Source organism: Coturnix japonica, chromosome 2 (genome assembly GCF_001577835.2).
Source record: "Coturnix japonica isolate 7356 chromosome 2, Coturnix japonica 2.1, whole genome shotgun sequence".
Taxonomy (NCBI): domain Eukaryota; kingdom Metazoa; phylum Chordata; class Aves; order Galliformes; family Phasianidae; genus Coturnix; species Coturnix japonica.
In genome coordinates, this window is record NC_029517.1 from 4888602 (window position 1) to 4909403 (window position 20802).

A 20802-nucleotide genomic window follows, 5' to 3' on the forward strand; every position below is an offset into this window, starting at 1 on the left:
TTTCATCATTTAACACAAATTATACTTACAAAGCCATTTATCTTCTTTTGTGCTCAAATAAAATGAACATATAAAAGTTGTATTTTAAATAACACTTTAAAAGCACCTTTAAAAAGAACAGTGGAGCTTTAGTACCACATTCAAACTGAGTTATGCACTCCTCTGATTTTCAGAAGAAATTGGACACTTAATACCTTTTTTGGATTAAACATAAAGAACAGAAATCCTACTGATAACCAGTGATACTCTGGCTCTTAAAACAGTATCATTGGCTCTGGTTCTCATAGGGGATCTTCAACCACCATGATATTTCCTGGGGAAAAAACACTTTGAGGCCCACACAATCCAGGAGGCTCCTGCAGTGCATAGAAGATAACTTGTTGATGCAGATGGTTGAGGCGAGGTGTGCCGTGTTACAAACAAGGAAAAACTGGGTGGGAATGTGGAGGCTGGGGGCATCTTGGGATACAGCAACCATGAGATAGTGGAGTTCAAGGTCTTATGTAGAAGAAACAAGGCAATAAGTAGGATTGCAGCCCTGGACTTCAGGAGAGCCAACTTTGACCTCTTCAAGGACCTACTTGGAGGTATCCCATGGGTTAGAGCATTGGAAGGTAAGGGAGCCCAAGAGAGTTGGTTGACATTCAAGCACCACTTCTTCCAAGCTCAAGACTGGTGCATCCCTAAGAGTAAGAAATCAGGCAAAAGTGACAAGAGACTCGCATGGATAAGCAAGAAGTTCATGGACAAACTCAAATGGAAGAAGATCTATAGAATTTGGAAATGGGGTCTGAACACCTGTGAGGAATATAGGAATGCTGCCAGAGCATGCAGGGATGCAAAAAAGAAGACTAAGGTTTGGGTGGAATTAAACCTGATGGGGAATGTCAAGGACAACAAGAAGGACTTCTTCAAGCATATCAGTAGCAGCACTCCACCAGTGTGTTGGACTGAGGGATCTCCAGAGGTCTCTTCAAACCCATACTATCCAGTGATCCTGTAAATCAGCTCTAAATATTGGGTGAAAGCTCCTTTTCTCTTAAACACTTTAAAACTCTTAATTTTAGATGATTCTAAAATGAGACGTGACAATGAAATGAGCTGTGTTCCAGTCTAAGTTAAAAGAAGACAGTTTATTCTTTTAACCACTTGAACTCACCAAACTGGAAAACAGCATTCATATCTATGTGAAATAGTAGCCTTTGCATATTTGGTGTGAATTTTCCTTTCTTTTTGTGACTCCTTTGAAAGCTTAGTACTTTCAGAATAGGCACTGTCTGCTAAGTACAATCAACTGGCAAAAAACCCCCAAAGTATATAATTTGCCTGTTAGGACAGAGATATTTTGTCCTAAGAAATAAAGAAATGGTTTGAGGTAATTCAAGAGTCTTTGTCTACGTTGTAAGTCATTTTAAATGTTTCCTTGTCATATAACTCAGTGCGCATTGACTGTTATTTTACTCCTTGTGTCTTAGAGCTTGAGGAATCACACCAGAAATGCCCTCCATGCTGGAACCACTTTGCTGTTAAATTTCTCATTTGGGATTGCTGCCCGTTTTGGCTTTTAATCAAGAAATTTGTCAAGTTTGTGGTAATGGACCCATTTACTGACCTCACCATCACCCTCTGCATTGTGCTGAACACACTCTTCATGGCGTTGGAGCATTATAAGATGACAAAGGAGTTTGACCACATGCTATACATAGGCAATCTGGTAAGTGAATATAAAGGTGAAATGCTGTTTGAGGAATACATTTATTGCTTTTTAAAGTTTTGGCCTAGGTCTCTGAATCTCGGGAAGATTCTCTTTTAATATGCTGTCAGCATTGCTTTGCCTATGTCACATCAAGCAAGAGTGCACTGTCACCCCTTCTGGGGTTTAAAACTTACTGTTTAAAAATCCTTTTAATTTCAGAAGTTTGTATTGGAAAAGGCACAGGATATCTAGCTATGTCACTGTGGAATTGCCCCTAAAATCTAGTAGTACAAGCAAGATGTCGTACAGGACCAGAAGAAGGTCTGGAGTATCCTGGAATATGGACCCTGCTAAGTCTGAATTTAAGAAGTCCGTTATTTCTACCAAAAAAAGATAGCTCTCAAGCTGGGATTCACCTCACCCAACTTGGGATATTTGCAGCATAGGAGTCTCTGTCAGAGCTGGTTGCATTTAAAGTCAATGGAGAAAAATGGACAATATTAAGGCACAATTAATTTGATGTTTTTAAGACATTTACTTTTGGATAAAGTGAACTGTGCCCTGTAAGCCATTGGTTTCAGACCATCAGCTTCAGAAAGAGCATGCATTGATGCTGCAGATGTCATGTCTGCATTGAGATACATCCTACACTGGCAGGTTTAGGTGGGTAGTAACAATGATCGGAATTCTTGTACCAGCACCAGTACACACAGTACAGCTCATGTTTTTTTCTCTTTTTATACTCCTCCTTGTTGTTCTTATCTGCAGACCTCGTCAGGCAGATTGAAGGTCTCTCAGCCTGTGGAGCCAGTCTGCAGGTTTTCAGCTGCTGTGTCCTGGCAAATCTCCCTGTCATTATGCTAGGAAAAATTAGGTGTCTCCTTTGGTTGCTCCAAACCCACGCTCTACTCCTTTGTGGGAAGCGGTAGATAAGCGTAGCTTGGAAAGTCACCCTGCAGGACTGCACCCAGCTCCTCTCTGCAGCCAGCCCACGTTGTGGGGATGTTGCTCAGCCATTTGTGGCCTTCTCAGATGACTCCTCAGATGAAAAAAAACACAAAAATCCTTTGGACCCAGCATCTGTGACAGCAGGTGGCAATGCTGCCGTCCCACCCTCTGGCTGGTAAATGCGTCTGTTCCTTGCTCTGCTTTTGACAGAGCAGCTTCTCTCTTTGCCAGACCATGGGCAGCAAATCTCCAGCCCCTGGCAGCCCTCCTCATGCCCACAGGGCTCCCAACAAAGCTGATGGAAATGGAGACGACGAGCAGAGGGTGGGGGGAAAATTGCAAAGGAAATTTTGTTGAATATTGCAAAATTTTACAAAAGATGGTGTGCTTCACCCTGAGCTTCTCAGCACTGCCTGAGGCTATTTTGATCCGTGTTAAAGTGTAAAATAAGCAAAACAGCCTGATGCTTATGTTTTGGAGTAGGCTGCTGGCCCTGGGCTGCCTTTCCTCTCAGATGCCAGGATGGGTAAGAGGCTCCCCCCCTCCAAACTTCCCAAAGCCTCACATAACAGGATCGGTTGTGAGTAGAGCAGGTTAGGGAAGGTAATTCCATCCTGTGGTGGATTTTGCAAAGTCATTTGTGATGAAAATTGAGTGTGGGTTTTTTTGCAATTTGCCGTGTAAGGGATGGCAGCCCTGGGTACAAGGCAGGCTGCCATGTGCCTGCTGTCCCTAAGCTACCAACTGCCAGAGCCTCCTCTGCACCCACACTGAGCTCTGAGCTCCTGCCATCCCATCTAACCCTCTCTGTGTGATTACACCAGCATTAGGTGGGGGAAGATATTAAAAAGGGCACATCTTTGGCATTTTTTCCTCCAAATAAATGTTTCTGAAAGAAATAAGAGTAGGATATGGATTTGCTATCTGTGAGATTAGTCTGCCTGCCAACACCTAGTTGGAGATCTCCCACTCTGATGGTGCCATCTCCATCGACCAACTGTGTGGCACTTGCTTCCTTTGGGCCGCCATAGTTTATCACTTACAGCAACCAACTTTCCTAAATGCCATCGCAAGGCCTGACCAGCACACGCACAGCTTGATGGTATAATGCAGATAAAGTGAGATTTTTCTCAATTTCTGTTTTCCTTTAGAAATGGAGACACCACTGTGGAGTAGGTGGAGAATTTATTTATTTATTTATTTATTTATTTAAGAGGAAATTCTCCAAGTCCCCAAGGCTGTAAAAGACCTCCATCCAGTCCAACTGTCCACCTATGATAAGACTTTCCCCACTAAGCCATGTTCCTTAATACAACATCTAAATGCTTCTGGAGCACCATCATGTTCAATGACTCCACCACGTCCCTGAGCAGTGCATTCCAGTGCCTCACCACTCTTTTGGGCAAGAATTTTTTTCTAACATCCAACCTTAATCTCACCTGATGCAATTTGAGGCCATAAGTTACTCTTTTGCTTTCCAGCCTTTATCACTGCATCATCCAGCTGCTCATATAAGCCCAACAGCTGGGTACCAGGTGCCAGCAATTTGATGACTCCTATTTGAAGTTTGTCACTGGTGCACATACACAGCCCCTGATGCCTATAGGATGGCTCAGACATTTTTTCTATCTTGCTATGACATTTCCTTCTCAAAAGGCTATTGATGAAAAAAGATACAAGCAAAGGAATCAGTCCTCCTGAGTCACTTCTCTGCAAGGCAGTTACACAGTGTAGGCAGCGTGATGGTGTGGGTTTGCAGGCAGTCCCCTGGATACGATTTCACAGCCATTTGGGCTGCTTTGCTGTCCTTAGGGAAACTGGGGCATTCAGGTGGGAATCTCTGGTATCTCCAACCACAGTGACTCAGAAATTGCGTGTCAGGAAACAGAGGTGGACCTCTGTGTTGGGTTCCTGGTATGGGACACATAGGATGGCATTTCACACTGACGCAATCTGAAGTAATCTCCACGATAAGGAGAAATAGCCATTTGGAAGAGTCCGGCCATTCAGTCCTGAAGCATTACATTGTAAAGTCAGACTTTCTTCAAATGCAAGCTATGATCTATCTTATTTTTTGAATTAACACCTTAACTACAAAGCCTTAACTTTTCCCTTCTACACTGTGGTGAGTTTCTCTTATTTATTGCTTAGAGTTGATCCCTTTTGCTGGGATAGCTGCAGACATTTAACTTACAGGAAGGAAAACATTCCTCCTTGAGTGTTTGTTACTACTATATCAGTTCTGCTGTCCCCTCTTTTTGACCTACACACTGCACTGATACTGACTGCTGTGTAGAAAACCATGTGCTTTGATATGGAAGTGCAGCAGAGAACTTTTCAGAACACAAAGCTCTGTGCACTTGAGCAGTTACTTAGAATGGAAATGAAACCCTGTGAGTACAACGTGATGCCCACATTTTCTCATTTTAGGCTGTCATATTTATCCTGGTACTTAAGGAGTGCATCTGAAAGGATCAGATCTGATTCTATCAGATGCTTTGCAGGAATGGGTTAAAACTGAATATGCTGTCAGCAGGCTTCCTATGTCTTCTTCCCATGCCTTTTAGGCAGTATTTATGTGTTGTTCTAAAGAAATATGTTCCAATTAAAAGCTCCACTCTGCGACATTTGAACTGGGTCATAAATAAGCAATGCGTCTTCAATATGCTGTGAGAAGAAATCTGCTGGAAGTATCAGTAAAAAAATTAAAAAAAATAAAAATAAGAGAGTTCAAATTAGGGTCTCTAATTGCCTTTGGTGCCAGGAAAAGAACTCAGAATGGCTGGAGGCTTGAGCTGGTATTGACAGTAATAGCAAAATAACAATGGATAATACAGCTGGTAGACTGCAGTCCAGATATCCCTTTAAAACTCCCACTCCATTCATTCAGTTTTCTCCACTGAAATAGATTTAACCTTTATAAAAGGCACCTTTACGCTTTCTTTTCTACCACTGAGAATATGCAGGCGACAGAAGGCGATGTAAGTGTCTGTCCCCATCAAGGGCTGAACCCAGACATCGCCAAGCATCGCTGCAAAGAGACCAGACAAATCTGGAGCTGTAGCAGTGATAAAGAATCAACCGTGAAAGATGACGTATTTGCTCAGAACGTGTTTTTTGGCTTTCTGCTGTGCTCACCTGTGTCTGTGGAGACTCTGCGATAAAAGAGGGATGTGTGGAAGGATGTTTTCACTTTGTGTTTTCTTTCTGCAGGTCTTCACTGGGATTTTTACGGCAGAAATGATCTTCAAAGTAATTGCCCTTGACCCCTACTACTATTTTCAGCAGGGCTGGAACATTTTTGACAGCATAATTGTTATACTGAGCCTGATGGAACTGGGTTTATCCAGCATGGGGAACCTGTCTGTGTTACGCTCCTTTCGATTGGTAACAGTCTCATTCTGCTCTTACCCCTCTCCTTGCATTAAGTAGAAGCTCTGAGATGAATGCAACGCGTTTTCTTAAAAAATGCATCCAGTAATAAAGACTTTATCTGCTGCAAACCAGTGAGCAGTACGTGACAGTAATTATATGAGCTGTGGGATAAATGGAATTGTTCCAGATTTACATCAGGGTAAATGAGAACATAATTTGATTCCTTCTAGCCGTGCCAGGTACTCGAGGCACACTTCAGATGTTTGAGATGCAATTTGTAATAAAAATCTGCTTTTTTATATCTGTACACCTGTTAGAACAACCAGCAGATAAATGATGAACCCAAAAATGCAAGAGCTAGTAACATGTCTTTTTGGAAGTTGTTATTCCTAAATTATATTATAAACATGTCACCATTCTTTTAAATGTTGTCAAAAGAGAAAGTCTTTGAATTATTCACAGAGTGATATTTTTTTTTTTTCTAGAACTGATCAGCATAACACAGCATCTGTCTTTCACGGAACTCCTTAGCTGTCAGTTCCTTTTGTTATGCATGGGATAGTGGCATTCGATTAATGAGAGACTGTCGGCATATTGGAACAGAAAAGTCGTTTCCTTGCCAGCCTGACATTTGTGTTGCACTTCATGTACCAGGATGTCCATGCTAATCATTCTGGCCATGATGTGGCTTCAGAACTTGAAAGACCAGGAAAACAAGCCCTTATGGCTACATTTAGAGGAAGGCTTTTTTTTTTTTTTTTTTTTTTTTTTTTTTTCCCCCCTTTCTGAAATTCTCTTTGCTGCTCAAAAATGCAAATTTTTCACTGCCACTGCTGGATCCTGAGGGCCTCCTGTCATATTCTGAGCAATGTCTCTGCAGTGGGGTTGAAATTAAATCTTCAGCTGAAAACACAGCACAAGGGCTAGGAACCATTTACATCCTTAGAACAGGTCTTAGGTGGGACATGGGCTGTGCCCAGCCTGCATGATCCTTGGCCCAGAGGTGGCTTTCACCCTGGGAGCTATCAGCTACCAGCATCAGTCTGGGGCTTGCAATTAAACAAAGAGTAAATGCTTCTCCACTTGCAGAATCAAACCTTAAACCCTTTCTCCTCAGATAATTGTCAGGCTGTTTAATTTGAGGAGGAAAAATAACCTAAAGGAAAATACTGAGACATGAGACTTCCTTCTTCCATTCCTCCTCGAATCAGGGATTCAAGCCTCAAAGAGCACGTCTGTCTAATAAGGCAGAGCACAGCCCCTGAATGCTTCATTCTCACCCAGGAAGAACAAGTGATGTTTTATTAATAGACACAGTGAGGTTCACAGGAAGTGTGGCTAAAATCCCCTCATACTGTGGCATTCCACGTTGTACCCATATTAATAATTCATCAGCTGAAATGTCTGTTGCTTCTATGAACTGACACTGTCGTCTGTTTTGTTCACAGCTTCGGGTCTTCAAACTGGCCAAGTCATGGCCGACCTTAAATACGCTCATTAAAATCATCGGTAATTCCGTGGGTGCCCTTGGAAACCTCACCCTTGTGCTGGCCATCATCGTCTTTATTTTCGCTGTGGTAGGAATGCAGCTTTTTGGGAAAAGCTATCTGGACAATGTTAAGAAGATAAGCACAACTGGCAATTTGCCACGGTGGCACATGAATGATTTCTTCCATTCGTTCCTCATCATCTTCCGAATCCTGTGCGGAGAGTGGATCGAGACCATGTGGGACTGCATGGAAGTAGCTGGGCAGCCCCTGTGCCTTCTCGTCTTCCTGTTGGTCATGGTGATAGGAAACCTGGTGGTGAGTTGTCCAGATGGTTTCTTCTCCCCTTCCTGCTGGGTGTGTGGAAATGAATGTCCTTTTATCCAGAAAGTGCAAAACTTGTGTTGCTTTAAGGCTTTAGTTTTTGCTAAACCGAGGTCTCATCCAGCAACATTTGTTCATATCCCAAATCCAAAAGGGGTGTCATTGCATTAATAATTGGGATGGAGGCTTAATGTTTTTGCAGAAGGACAGGTAATATTTTAGAGGAAAAAAATATCACGTAGTGCATGGGAAATTTTGAGTCACAGCCTGAACCACTGAATGATCACCTGAGGCAAGGGCTGGGTCAGCTGCAGGAGCACAGGTGAAGGCAATTCAGCTGTGTGACCAGAACCTGGTTCCACCCCTCCTATACCCCATTTAAGGGCTGACTAACACTAGGGAAGGTTCTCTTTCTGGAGGTCTACCCTTTGTGGAGTTTTTCATTGCAAGCCTATGTCTTTGGATACAGGTGAACATTCCTTCTCTGTTTGTTCCTTTTCTATCTCACTATGGTGCTCTTTCCAACTGTACTTCATTGACTGTACACATAGGCTTGTTATAATGATTTTATTCCTTAAGGCATTGGTGAGACTTAAGAGATTTGAGATCTCTTTTCAGGAGTGAATATCACCTTAACTGTCGCTGTAGTGGGAGATATTTTTATTTCTGTTCATTTCTGGTCTAGAACAGGTGAGCCTTACAGCTAGCACAGCGTATTTGAGAGGAGTTTCAGATGTGTTTAGCTGGCATGTTCTAGGAAGCTGCAGGTTATGTTTACAGTTAAGTTGCTTTTCTAATAGACCATCCCATAAGCTTGGCTTATATAAGCTCTGAACCTATTAAGGCTGAATTATATTTCCCTGTTGACATCTTATGGAGCGCTTTGCTAGCTTGCAGTCATTGTGGAAATGCTTTGCCTGTTCAGCTTACAGAGCATCTTTGACACTGAGGCTCTAATGGGCTTACTGTTTATGCAGTGAGTTGTTTAATAGTGGATGTGGCCATAAAACATGTTGGACTTTACTATGGACTGCTTTTAGTGGTTGTTTTGCTTTTAAGTACCCGGTCTTTTGCTTTTAAGTACCCGGTCTTTTGCTTCTCAGTTGCTGGGATAGAAAACTCCTTGAAGGAGCTTGTGGAAAAAAAAATAAACACAGTTTTTGTGGATACAGTAATTTAAATTTTAATAATTAGATTTTTGATTTCAAGAGAAAGTTACAGTTTATAGATGTTTTGTATAAATCAAAAGATTAAGCTATGATTACTCAGAAAGCAGCAGGATTTCTTTTTGCCTTGACTTTAACTTTCTACCATGTTTTTTCTTGAGCTTTCTTTCTGTATTAGATGATGTAGGACAAGTTATGACTTTCTGCATGTTTTTCTGGGGACTTCAGCCTAAACTCAGAAATTTAAGCTCTTCCCTCTGTTAGTCAATTGATTCTATGTTTATATTGAAATCTGAAAGTAATACCTGAGAAGTTTGGGGAATGTGCTCACATTTGAAATATTAATGGGTTACTCAGTGAATGTGCAACATTTTATTCCCTTAGATATTAAAACTCAAGGGATTGCATAAGGATTGTTAAATATAAAATCCAGTTCAGAGGAGATTGTATGAACATAATCCATATACATATTTAAAGAACTGTGCTTGGAAAAGACTGTTCCAGATGTACAACCAGATATTGATGACCTCTGTCTGCATGAATAATCTGAAGTTACTGGTCAGGTGAAAGCAAAAGTGCCAGCTTCATGCTTTTTAGCCATCAGTTCTGTACACACACAGCAAAGACTGGGGAATAGGAGTGATTATTGCATGTAGAGCACTCAGAGTGACAAAAATGAAAAGAAAACAATCCATAGGTGTGACAGTGCAATAGTACCAAGCAAACAGGAAAAGAACAACAGGTTCTGAATCATGAAGCTCATTCCATGCCAAGCACATGGAGATTTTATGTTGATAATTAGCAGGTAGAAAGAAGATCCTGTTCTCCTATCACATTAGCAAATGCTTTGGTTTCTTCAGTGAGAGTGGACCAAATTCGCGAGCTCACTCATTTGCTGAAGAGTACCAGACAAAAGCTCAGCTAGCCAAAAAGCACTCTTTAAAACAAGAAGACAGGCTCTGGCTGCAGACTGGGGTGGGAAGAGTTACAAGCACTGTGATTCTGCGATACGCTCAGTGCTTTGGTCTGCAGGTCTTATCGAGCTTCACTAACATAAATTCAAAGGAATGGTGGAAGAAAAGCATGGAAAATTAGTAAGTGCCCTGGGCAACTTCATGTTACAGAGCAGTCAAGCTGCTGAAAGGAATTTTAGTAATTCTTAAGTCTTTGGTTGGTATTCATATATCCCAAAAATGTCTTGTGCTGTGCCAGTGCCATGTGAAAGTATGTGCACTGCTGGTCAGCTGATGTTTGAGTCATCCTCAGAGAACTAAACCTTACTGCATAGTTGGGAAATGACGAGCTGTGTTACTGGCTTCTGCACAGCAATACTGTGCTGCTAGCATCTGGCAGCATTTTTAGAGTCATGGAAGCTACTTTAGAAGGGGAAGCCAAGCCAGAGGAATGATAAAATAGGCTCTCTCTCATGCATAAGGACTTCTGAAATTGCAAACTGACTAATTATGATTACAGTTTAGACTTAACGTATTTCCTGTGTACATTTGTGTTCCTGAGTTTAATAAGGAAAATAACTGAGAGAGGAGTTATTAAAAAGGCAGAGAGGAGTTTGTGTAACAAGGCAGTCCTTACTGCCCTGCTCTGCTGGGTCAGCCAGTGTCAGAGCTGAGGGTGACAGCAGATGCTTCTCAGGGGACAACTTCCCGCAGTAGGTACTACTGCTGAGCTAATGACATGCATAAATAAAGCTGATGCTCCAATCACAGAAGGAACAACCTTCCAACCTCTTTGTTTGAGTCTGATTTGTGCTGGCCAACCTGCCCCTTCATTCTTGTCCCTGCTACATGGATCAAGTGAGATTTCTACCAGCTTCTTCTGGCATGGTAAGAGTCTATGCTTTGAGTTATAAGCATGCCAGGGTGGATGGTCTGTCACAAGAGAAGATGCTCAGGTTTTTACTGGGATGAAAGCTGAAATAAAATGTTGGAAATGGTCTTTATCGTTGCTCATGGGTTTTCCTTTGGCCCAGTAGCAATGTTTTTAATCCAAAAAAGTACTGAGAACTTTTTCGGAGAACACAAAGATAGAAAACATCACAAATTTCTAGGGTGCCCAGCTGTCCTGCAGGAAACACTGCCTAACTGTCATCACTGAATTAATATATGATGCATGAAATTATGAAACATAAAGTGTAAGGTTGCATACTTCACCCTGTTTAAGTATTTATGTTTTCATAGAGTCATGGAATTGTTAAGGTTGAAGAGACCACTAACATCAAGTCCAACCATCAACCCATCACCACCATGCCCACTAACCATGTTCCTCAGTGCCACATCTACCCTTTTAAGTAAGCTATCAACAGGGAACCTTTGTAAGGATGTAAAGTCAGTCACTGTGAGCATCCACATCTAGGATGACCACACAGACCTATCTTTGTAGTCAGGTTTGGTCAATAGAGTCCATGAAGTCATAAAATGTCCTACCCAAAGGTAGGGTCTAAACTGTTGGATTAAGTAGACCTCAAAAAAGTTTATTTCTGTCTCACTAACTCAGCTGTAGACACCCACATGTATTTATCACTGGTTAACTGAGCCGATAACATTCTGCACCCGTTTGAGAGGTAAATGAGATTCTAATATGCATCAGGAAAGGTAATTACAGAGAAGCAAGGAGAGTACTAATGCTGTTGTGCAGTGTATTCCTTTAGTGACTGACACTCATGAGATATTAAGCCAAACTGGGAAAATCAAAGAAATTTTAATTAGATGAGGGGCATGTAGAAGTAGGCAGGGTGAACTATGTAGGTAACAAGAAAGAGCTCTCATCGGAGGAGGAGGATAAATCACCCACAGGTGCCTATAGAAAAGGAGACCTTGGACTGTCAATGCAGTGAAGTTGTCTAGGAAGACTTTTCTGCAAGACAACTCACCTCTAACCAGCATCCTGTGAGATGGAACTTGGTTTATTTCTGAAGGAAGCAATTCAACAGCCTATGTCAGTAGGGGTCTTGACTTGGTGACCTGAGAGGACCTTCCAGTCCTGTTTTCCTGTGATAATTTGAGTGCTTGTCAGCAAAGCTGCTCAGCAGGATTTGGATGAGAACTGAAGTGGCTTGCTTTAGTTAAACCCAACAGAAACTTGTCTTTAAAAAAAACTGGATGCCCTGGAGCCTATCCTTTTATACCACTTTCACATCTATGGAAGCCTTGATGTTTTGATAGAAGCCTTTTCTGGGTTGACACAGCCTATGACTGTGATACACAGAAAAAGAAAAATGTCACATTCTTAGAAAGCAGAAGTTCTTCCTTCCCTGCATTCTTTTACTAAAGTCAGTATGGGATGGTTCCTTGAAGGGGTATTCTAAGAAAGTGCTGCTAAACATCCATCAAATTTTAATCTGTAGATCCTTAAACTGAGCAAATGCCACAGTATCTCAGCAGGTATCTTTAACCACCATTTCATTCTTTAACATCCAAAGTCTGCTGATAAAATGGCCTATGACCAAAGCAGTTCTGACAGAGTGGCCTCTGCAGCGTCAGGTCTCTTCATCGAGGCAAGAGAGTATGAAACCAAGGTCCGGAGAATGCCAACAAATGGTGATTTCTTAGTACTTTGACTTCAGAGTGTCTTTCCATAGAAGTCTCCCTTCCTACCACTGAGTGTTTGTTCTGAGCATCACCAATGTAACCTGGAAGGGAACAGATATTGTAGAATGAGAAGGATGAGTGGGAGGAAAGGCCAGTTAGTGTGGATCCTGCCCTGACAGATGTGCCAGTAGATTTGAGTAGGGATGGTTTGAGTGGGGAAGAGAAGGGATTAAAGGCATGGGTGATACTTAGCCAGTGAGAATTTCTTGGTGATTTCCTATCCCAAACCATCTTCATAAGTAGCAGTCCCAAGAACCACTAGGAGGGGCTGGGTGCCATGTACCTATCTAATAATTATTCTGCTTGTAATCCTACTGTTAGGCAAAATCACTTTCTGGATGTTTCTGTAAGTTTGCAGGACTATAAGCCCACCCCCATAGGAATTATTCAACCCATCATACAGATGTACCTGAATATTCACAGTCAAGGGACTGCCTCAGCTGGGAGGCTTTGGTCAGTGCAGGGTATGATGAAGCTTAATAATATGGAGTAAGATGATCTCTCAGTTGTACTCAACATGAGGAAATGTTTCTGGGCACATTTAATCTATTAGTGTAGGAGTAGCCATAGAGTCCTGTCTCAACCAATACTGATATATCTCCATCACAGGAGATGATGAGCAGGGAATGAAGGGACTGTTGCTGAGGGAAACTACATCAAGACTCTGGCCTTTTTAGGAGACATGAGGCATTACACAAGGATTTTCAGGACTATAAAGCTTTTTACAGGGTGATTACAGTTGCTTTGCTCCAAAGGAATTAGGCCTCATTCATTAAAATTTCTTGTGTCAGTAAATGAATGAAAATGGAGCGTTGATGACCTGTGATAGCACATTTCTAGCCATCTCCTTATTTTCTTTTCAAATTTTACACAAATCACGTTTTCAACAATTTTTACTGTCTCTCTCTAGAGAAATGTAGAACTCAAGAGCTGTGGCCGCACTTGCTGCCCTGAATCAAGTAATTATTTTTGCATTTAATGACAAATATGCTCTAATTCATGGGGGCCACTGAAGACTTCTATTCTGTGAATAAAGATTACTCTCCTTGGAGGGGGGTGTAGTTATACTGTGGTTGTACAGCTGATGATTAACATGAATGAACTGGAATTGTAGAATATTGTGTGCATCCTGATAGCAAACAGTAGGCTACATCTGCTTGTTGACTATTAAAGATAGTTTGGGAAGAGAATATTACAAGCTGAAGTATTTTTTTCAACATTCAAACCACCACATAGGTCTGTACCCTCAGGCTCTGCATATTGTCCTTCAGCCACCAAGCAGGTATTCTCACTGAGACAACATTTAGCCCATTCCTTCCTCTTCAAACAAAAGGTGAAGGAAGAAGGGATAAGGCAGCACAGTGATACATACTCAGGGAAGAACAGTACTTTGCATGGTGAATCCAAGGAGAAGTTCAGGTTTTCCCAAGTCTTGCACAAGTATCACCTCTCATTCTGCTCCTTCTCATGTCTGTGTCCTGCTGCTCACCTTATCTGCTCTCAGCAGCTCTCACCACTCCAGAAACATTCACTTATGTGCTGGTGACATCAGCTGTGAAGGCCACTAGGCAAAAAAGCAGAAATATGCATGTCGGGAATGGTAAGCATCAGGACAGGCAAAATGTGCAAAGCAGCAAGCAGGGTGTGTGCAGGGTACAGCAGCAGAGGGGGATGTGTTGAGAAGCTGCAAGAGCTGTGGTAAGAGTTGAACTGCTGGAGATAGGGACTAGAGAAAGAGAGAGTGTCCAGAAGGAGTTTGAGCCCCAAGGAAATGCTAGCACAAAGTGTAAGTGTCATTTAAGTCAGTCTCATCAGCTTGGACCCTGGTTTAAGTGAGGTGAATTTTTCTCCTCAGTCACATGCAGCTTTGTGGAAGAGCAGCCCAGAATGCATGAATAAGCACCTTTCAGGACCCAGGCAAAATAGAGTCAAAACAACTGTCAGCATATTACTATCCTTTTTGCTTCCACTGATGTATGCTTATGGTACATTTAGTGTGATACCAGAGAATCCAGACCACAAAGGAAAGCAGCCAAACCACAGCACTTTCCCACCTTCTCCCTTCAGATTTTTCATGCCAGCTACTGACATAGTCTGTGAATCCCTGGGCAGTTTCTGCTGTTTGTATACTCCATTATCCATCCTTGCTTGAACACTGTCCAGGAAGCAGAGCAGTCAGGTAGCTGATGCTTTTGAGCAAATATCTGGCTGTATCTGCTCAAGTATTAAACACCCTTAAAAGGGATGAAAGGCCCACCAAAAACAGATGGCATCACATGAAGGATCAAAACTATTAATCCTGACACTAGCAATGAATCAGTCCAGTTACCTCTGATGGCTCCTAGCAGGGTTGGGAAGCCTGCATCCATTTGTAGGTTTGTTTGGAGTTAAAGACAAACTTCTTGTCAAAGACTCAAGCATTTTAAAATGGTGTGATTTATCAATGCCTACAGAAAAATTACTGTACATGTTATTGGGCATATATCATAGAATCACTGAGGGTGGAAAAGACCACTGAGATCAACCGATCCAACCATCTACCTACCACCAATATTTCCCCACTAAACCAAAACCCTTTGTATAACATCTAAATATTTCTAGAATGCCTCCAGGAATAGTGAGTCCACCACACCCCTGGGCAGCCCTTTCTACCACCTGACCACTCTTTTGGGGAAGAAATGTTTTCTAATGTTCAACCTGAGTCTCCCCAGGAGCATGTCGAGGCCATGCCCTCTAGTCCTAAGTGGAATCATTAAGGTTGTGAAGACTACTGTGATCATCTAGTTGAACCACCAGCCACTGATGTGTGAAACACTAAGATAATAGAGCTTAAATAAACTGAGGAAATTAAATTCAGGATATATTTGATGGACCATCAAAAACTGCTGGGTTTCAAAAACATCATTGTATGGCAGATTAAGTAGTGCCCATCCCGGGCTTGGAGGTATAAGAGTGCTTTGTTCATAAGAGGTGAGGGAAATGCACCTGGGAATAGATGGAAGGAAAAATTGCTTTCCAAATGTTGTCCTAAAAAGTAATTTGCTTCCTAATGTCACTACAGATTTATGAGTTTGTGCATTCTGCCATAGGCTCAGTTGTTTATTCTGAAGAGCTGAATCTTGGCACTTGGTGACTAAATCTGAGCAAGCATCTTGTATTAGGGGACAAGTGTGTTCAGTTCCTATTTTAAAGGTGCCATTTGGTATCTATGCTGAATAAGTACTAAAATCTGCCAACTTTTTCCTTGAATCATCTATCCACAGATAGATAGATATTTTTAAGTACTAATAGCTAAAATCTTAATAAAAATTATTGTACGTCTTCTACTTCTTAAACAGTTCAGAGGAGGCTGAAAACAAAAACTAGGCCAGGGATCTCTTTTCATCTATAAAGCAAGGATTTCCCAGAAAAATAGCACATACCAATTTTATGGTGTCTTATGACAAGTGTTGGCCTTTGGTGTGGGTTTTTGTTAGTAGAATGTTAAGCTATTGCTTCTTGACCAATAATGTCTCTAAATGCCATTGCTGTTCCACAGGAATTTACATAAGAAAATATGAAACTATATCCTATTCACCTTCACAGATGGGAGATTTATTAGAAATATGGAGGAAGAAAAATGCTAATGCAGTGTTCAAAAAACCTGCCCCTTGGAAACCAGCTTTATTCTTTTTGTATTACTTGTTTTTTCAGGTCAGATATCTTGACTGCATGATATGAAGCACAGAAACAATATTTTTAATATTATCCAACCTTAATATTATTCCTTAATTTTATTCCAACTTTTATGATTCTATAGTAGGACTCACAGTATATGAAAACATGAACACTCAGACATATATTTTGTTTGTGAAGGTGATACTAGTGAAATGTTTGCTGAGATACAGGTTAGTTCTGGTGATTGAAGAGGACCTGAATTTTGAAATATCTATATTTATTTATGTAGCAGGAATCAGTAGGATAAAATACTGCGCGTTTTTGTACTGACTGTGCCTGGCTAATTACATAAGTAGGGTTTTGTCGGTGTTGAAGTTCACACTAATAGCAGAGTAGTTATTAAAAACCTAAAAGACAGTGAGTCAAATTTAGTTGGACAAGAGTGTGCAATGGTAGGTACAACCCAATCTGTCTCTTTTTATTAACATCACTGTTGTCTGCATGTCATTGAAAGGATAATGACAACAGAGTTCCTCCTTGCATGCACTGAGGCAAGGGCAAGGTTTTCATGTTAAAATAGGCCAAGTGGTACAGATTTAGTGTGTTATTAATTACTCATCACATCTTATGCTTTTGTTAAAATAGTCAGTTAAAAACATCGATTATTTCTTCCCACCAGTGAGCGGTTCATTCTAACAGCTGCCTCTAGAAATAGCTTGTTAGAAGTGATATGGGAAAAAATCAGGTTGTCATGACAGAGTTACTCTTCTTAGGAAGTGTATGATATTTAAAAGGGACTGGACTTGATCTTTTTCATGCACAGTGTATGTTTCTCCAGTTAGTACTTGCAAGGCAGGTGGATCCTCATCCTGTCTTCTCAGGAAATGAGTACGTGCTAATTGATTTTAGGGCTCTGACTGAAATATACTGCAAAAATATTGATATTTTCCATTCTGAATTTTTGTGGAGATGGAAAAACACCCTTATATTTGTCTTTAGGAATGGAGGCACTATCACTTGTAGCAGCTGCTGAAGAGCTAAAGTCATCCTTGTGCTACAAACTCCTTCATAGGGCTGTTTGTTCCAGGTGGATATCCAGGTCCCTTCTCCTCTCCTGTAACCTCTTATCCCACATTCAGCTGTGATGCCATCCCATTTCTGGGAGCTTCAGTAACAACTAAACACCTGCTGATGTTCTCTGTGTTTGAGAACCAGGTAGGTGGCTGTATCTATAAACTGGCCAGGTCTTCTTTCTCTTGGTTAGCACATTCCTTTCCTGCTGTCCCAGCTGTGCAGAGGCACTCGTGGGGCAGCCTTGGTGGGCAGCAGCACAAAGCAATCCTGCCCCAGGCAGACGGGGCCAGGAGGTGGCTGCTTCCCTCAGGACTGCAGATCAGGTCTTGACTTTTATTTACTACAGCAGAAGCAATTTTTAGCTCCCTAAGCAGGCTGTCTGCCTAGTTCTCATTCCTCTCTTCAGCAGACTGGCAGTGAGCATAAACTCTTAAAAGTGCTCTTACGGTCAACTCACACTGTTGTCTTTCTCATTGCTTTCCAGTTTTATGTCCATCTTGCATTAAAAAAAAGCTTTTGAGTGGCCTCAGTGGCTGAGATTTCAGCCAGGCGCGCAGAATGCAATTAATAAATAAAATCACTTTCAAATTTCCACATCAGCAAAATATGTTTTTGTATTTCCTGACACAAGAAGAAGCTTGTTGAGGATGAGGTCATTGTGTCTGGAAAGAACAGTTTGCTTTGATCGTGTGGTGGAACAGAGACTTGATTTGAAGAGTGCGGGCAGTCAGTCCTCCACAAAGTGCTTTATTTATGTTTTTTGGGTGTTTTTGTTTTGTTTTGTTTTTTATAATACTTCTCTGCAAAGCACAGCTCAGAGATAGTTTTATCCTGTAGAGATCCTCTTTGGGAGGAAACAATGTGCATTGCCTTTCCTTCCTTGCAAAAGATCAAGGATGTCTTGTTCCCTGGGGCTTTAACAAGAACTGAGAAATGCAGGAGATGGGCTGAGGACCAAAGCCACTGCTGGCAGGCAGGAGAAGGTAATAGCACAGCAAATGGGGCATGTTTCAGGACAACAAGAATGCACATCAGCACCTCTCTGCCCTCCCTTTTCTCCTTCTGGTTCTCCATGACTTACCTTTCCCCAGATGTATTCTGCTGTGTTTGAATAGGAATTACCTTTTTGTTTAACTTCATTCTTCCAATGCAGAACATTTCTCTTTGTACTTAAAATCACAGAATCATAGAATCCTTGGAGTTGGAAGGGACCTTTGAAGTTCATATAGTCTGACTCTCTTGCAATGAACAGGAATATGCCCAGCTAAATCAAGCTGCCCAGGGCCTGATCCATCCTTGCCTTGAAAATCTCCAGGGGCAGGTTATCAATACATCTCTGGGTAAACTGTTCCAGTGCCTCACCACCCTCACTGTAGAAGACTTTTTCCTTTATATCTAACCTATATCTACCCCTTAAGCTTGAAAACATTTCCCCTTAGCTCAAAAGTAGCTGTAGTCTCGTGACGTGTAGTCATTGAACTTTCTCTGACTTCCTTAAGGCTTTGGGGGTACATTGAGCCTTTAACATCTTGGCCACAGATCAAATCCTCAGAATATGGCAATGTAGGAAGTCATTTCTCCCTGCTCAGAATTCTACTCTGAGAAGCATTTCTATCTTGAGGGTCACCAGGTCTGGATGGCAGTTAGAACAGTTTTTTATGTGGTGGCCTTTGCCTGTTGCTGTACCTGTGTCAAGTCTGACATACTCTTGTGTCTACCCAGCTTTATACCTACACTGAAAACAAGGAGGGATTAATGGCAGTTTAAAATGACCTCAAAAAACTCTTATGTGACACAAAGGTGCTGTGGAGTGTAATTAATGGGCATAATCTACCCTTCCATTACTCAAGCAGATTTATTCCTATGTAAAGTGTTGAGAACAGCACTGAGGAATCTGACCAATTAATTATACATACTCCTTCTAGCCTTAAGAGGAATAGGGTGGCCGTTCTCTCCACCCATGCAAACACCACTGAACATGGGTGAGCACAGCTGCCATCCAGCATTGCTACTCTGCATCCTACCACTTAAAGGCAATCAGGCATAAAAGAGGCCACTGGCATTGCAGGGAAGTATAATGTCAGTACCTCAAATGGAAGATAGTCAGCAAAACTTTTATTAGCCTCATAGTAAATACCACCAAAATGGTGATGAGCTGGGGGAAACCATTCATCTCACCCAATTTGTAGAGTCTACCATGCAGGTAGATACACACATTGGCCATCCTTCATGTTCTTCATAGTCAGTGGGGAGCAAAGGCACTTCTGCCCCTTTGTTTCATCTCACCTGTGCAGATAGCTTTACAGTGAGACACAATGAGCACGGGCTTGTTTAATTGTATGGACTGGAAGCAGCTTGCCTTTGACAGGCATGTGTGACTACCAGCTGTAAGTGTTCCTACTCACTGCTGGGTAATTGGACCAGATGATCCTAAATGACATTTAAGGGTCCCTTCCAACTCAAATGATCCTATGATTTTTGATTCTGTGAAATCCATATCGTCATTTCCATGTATTTACCTGGCTGATCTTGGGCAAGAAACAAAAAGGAGATACGTTCTTCTCCAATAGTGTTGTCTGCTGCCTGCCCCCAGCCAGAAGGGCCTTGTGCCATACTTATAGAATCATAGAATCACAAGGTTGGAAAGGACCTACAAGATCATGTAGTCCAACTGTCCTCCCTTTACCATACCTACAGAAAACCACTAAACCATATCTCCTAGCTCCCTATCCAGACGCTTCTTGAACACTGCCAGGGATGGTGACTCCACCACCTCTCTGGGCAGGCTATTCTAGTGCCTGACCACTCTCTGAGTGAAAAAGTTTCTTCTTATTTCCAGTGTGGTATCCCAATCATTTTGACAACAAAGAACTAAGGTATCACAGGCCAAGGATTATGAATTGAATACAGGATAAAGAGAAACTGGTCTGGGAGGATATAAGCTTCTTATCCAGCACACAGAGCTGAAATAACAGAAAGTGGAATATAGAAAATAACTGATCATGTAAATTGCTTTTTGCAGATGAATTCTCTCTTTGATAAACTTTGCCCTAGGATGAAAAAGTACAGCAGATTGGAAAATGTACTTCCAAGGAAATAAATAATCCTCCAGCAGCATAGAGGTGGACTAGATGACCCATCGCTGTGGGTCTCTGAGTTAAACTTAGATCTCATACTGGCTCGAAGCAGAAAAAGGCCCTTTATGAGCAATCTTCTTTTGCATCTTCTTGGATTTTACTATGGTGAACAAAATAAAGTAATTGGTACATATTTTACAAGTCTTTCTAAGATCTCCAAAGGGAGAACAGCATCTTCCCTACCTGTACTGGCAAAAGAGCAATGCAGATGTTCACTGCCACCAGGAAACAAACAGGAAGGAATGATATCAGTTTTTCATATTGGTCACAAAATGTATGGAGCTCTTCTTGCTCGTTTGTGCCAACAGACACTGTTGGAGAAGTGGTTTGGGG

The 20802-nt window shown here is 41.6% G+C and overlaps 1 protein-coding gene across 6 annotated transcripts in view; it reads left to right on the forward strand.

The window, feature by feature from the left end:
- Positions 1-20802, forward strand: part of LOC107308775 (sodium channel protein type 5 subunit alpha-like) — a 195104-nt gene that overhangs the window by 104183 nt on the left and 70119 nt on the right. For all 6 annotated transcript variants that reach the window (XM_015852888.2, XM_015852891.2, XM_015852892.2 and 3 more), the window contains 3 exons: positions 1476-1714; positions 5858-6031; positions 7468-7824. In XM_015852888.2, the coding sequence (XP_015708374.1) occupies positions 1476-1714; positions 5858-6031; positions 7468-7824 (770 nt within the window). The remainder of the gene's footprint in view (positions 1-1475; positions 1715-5857; positions 6032-7467; positions 7825-20802) is intronic.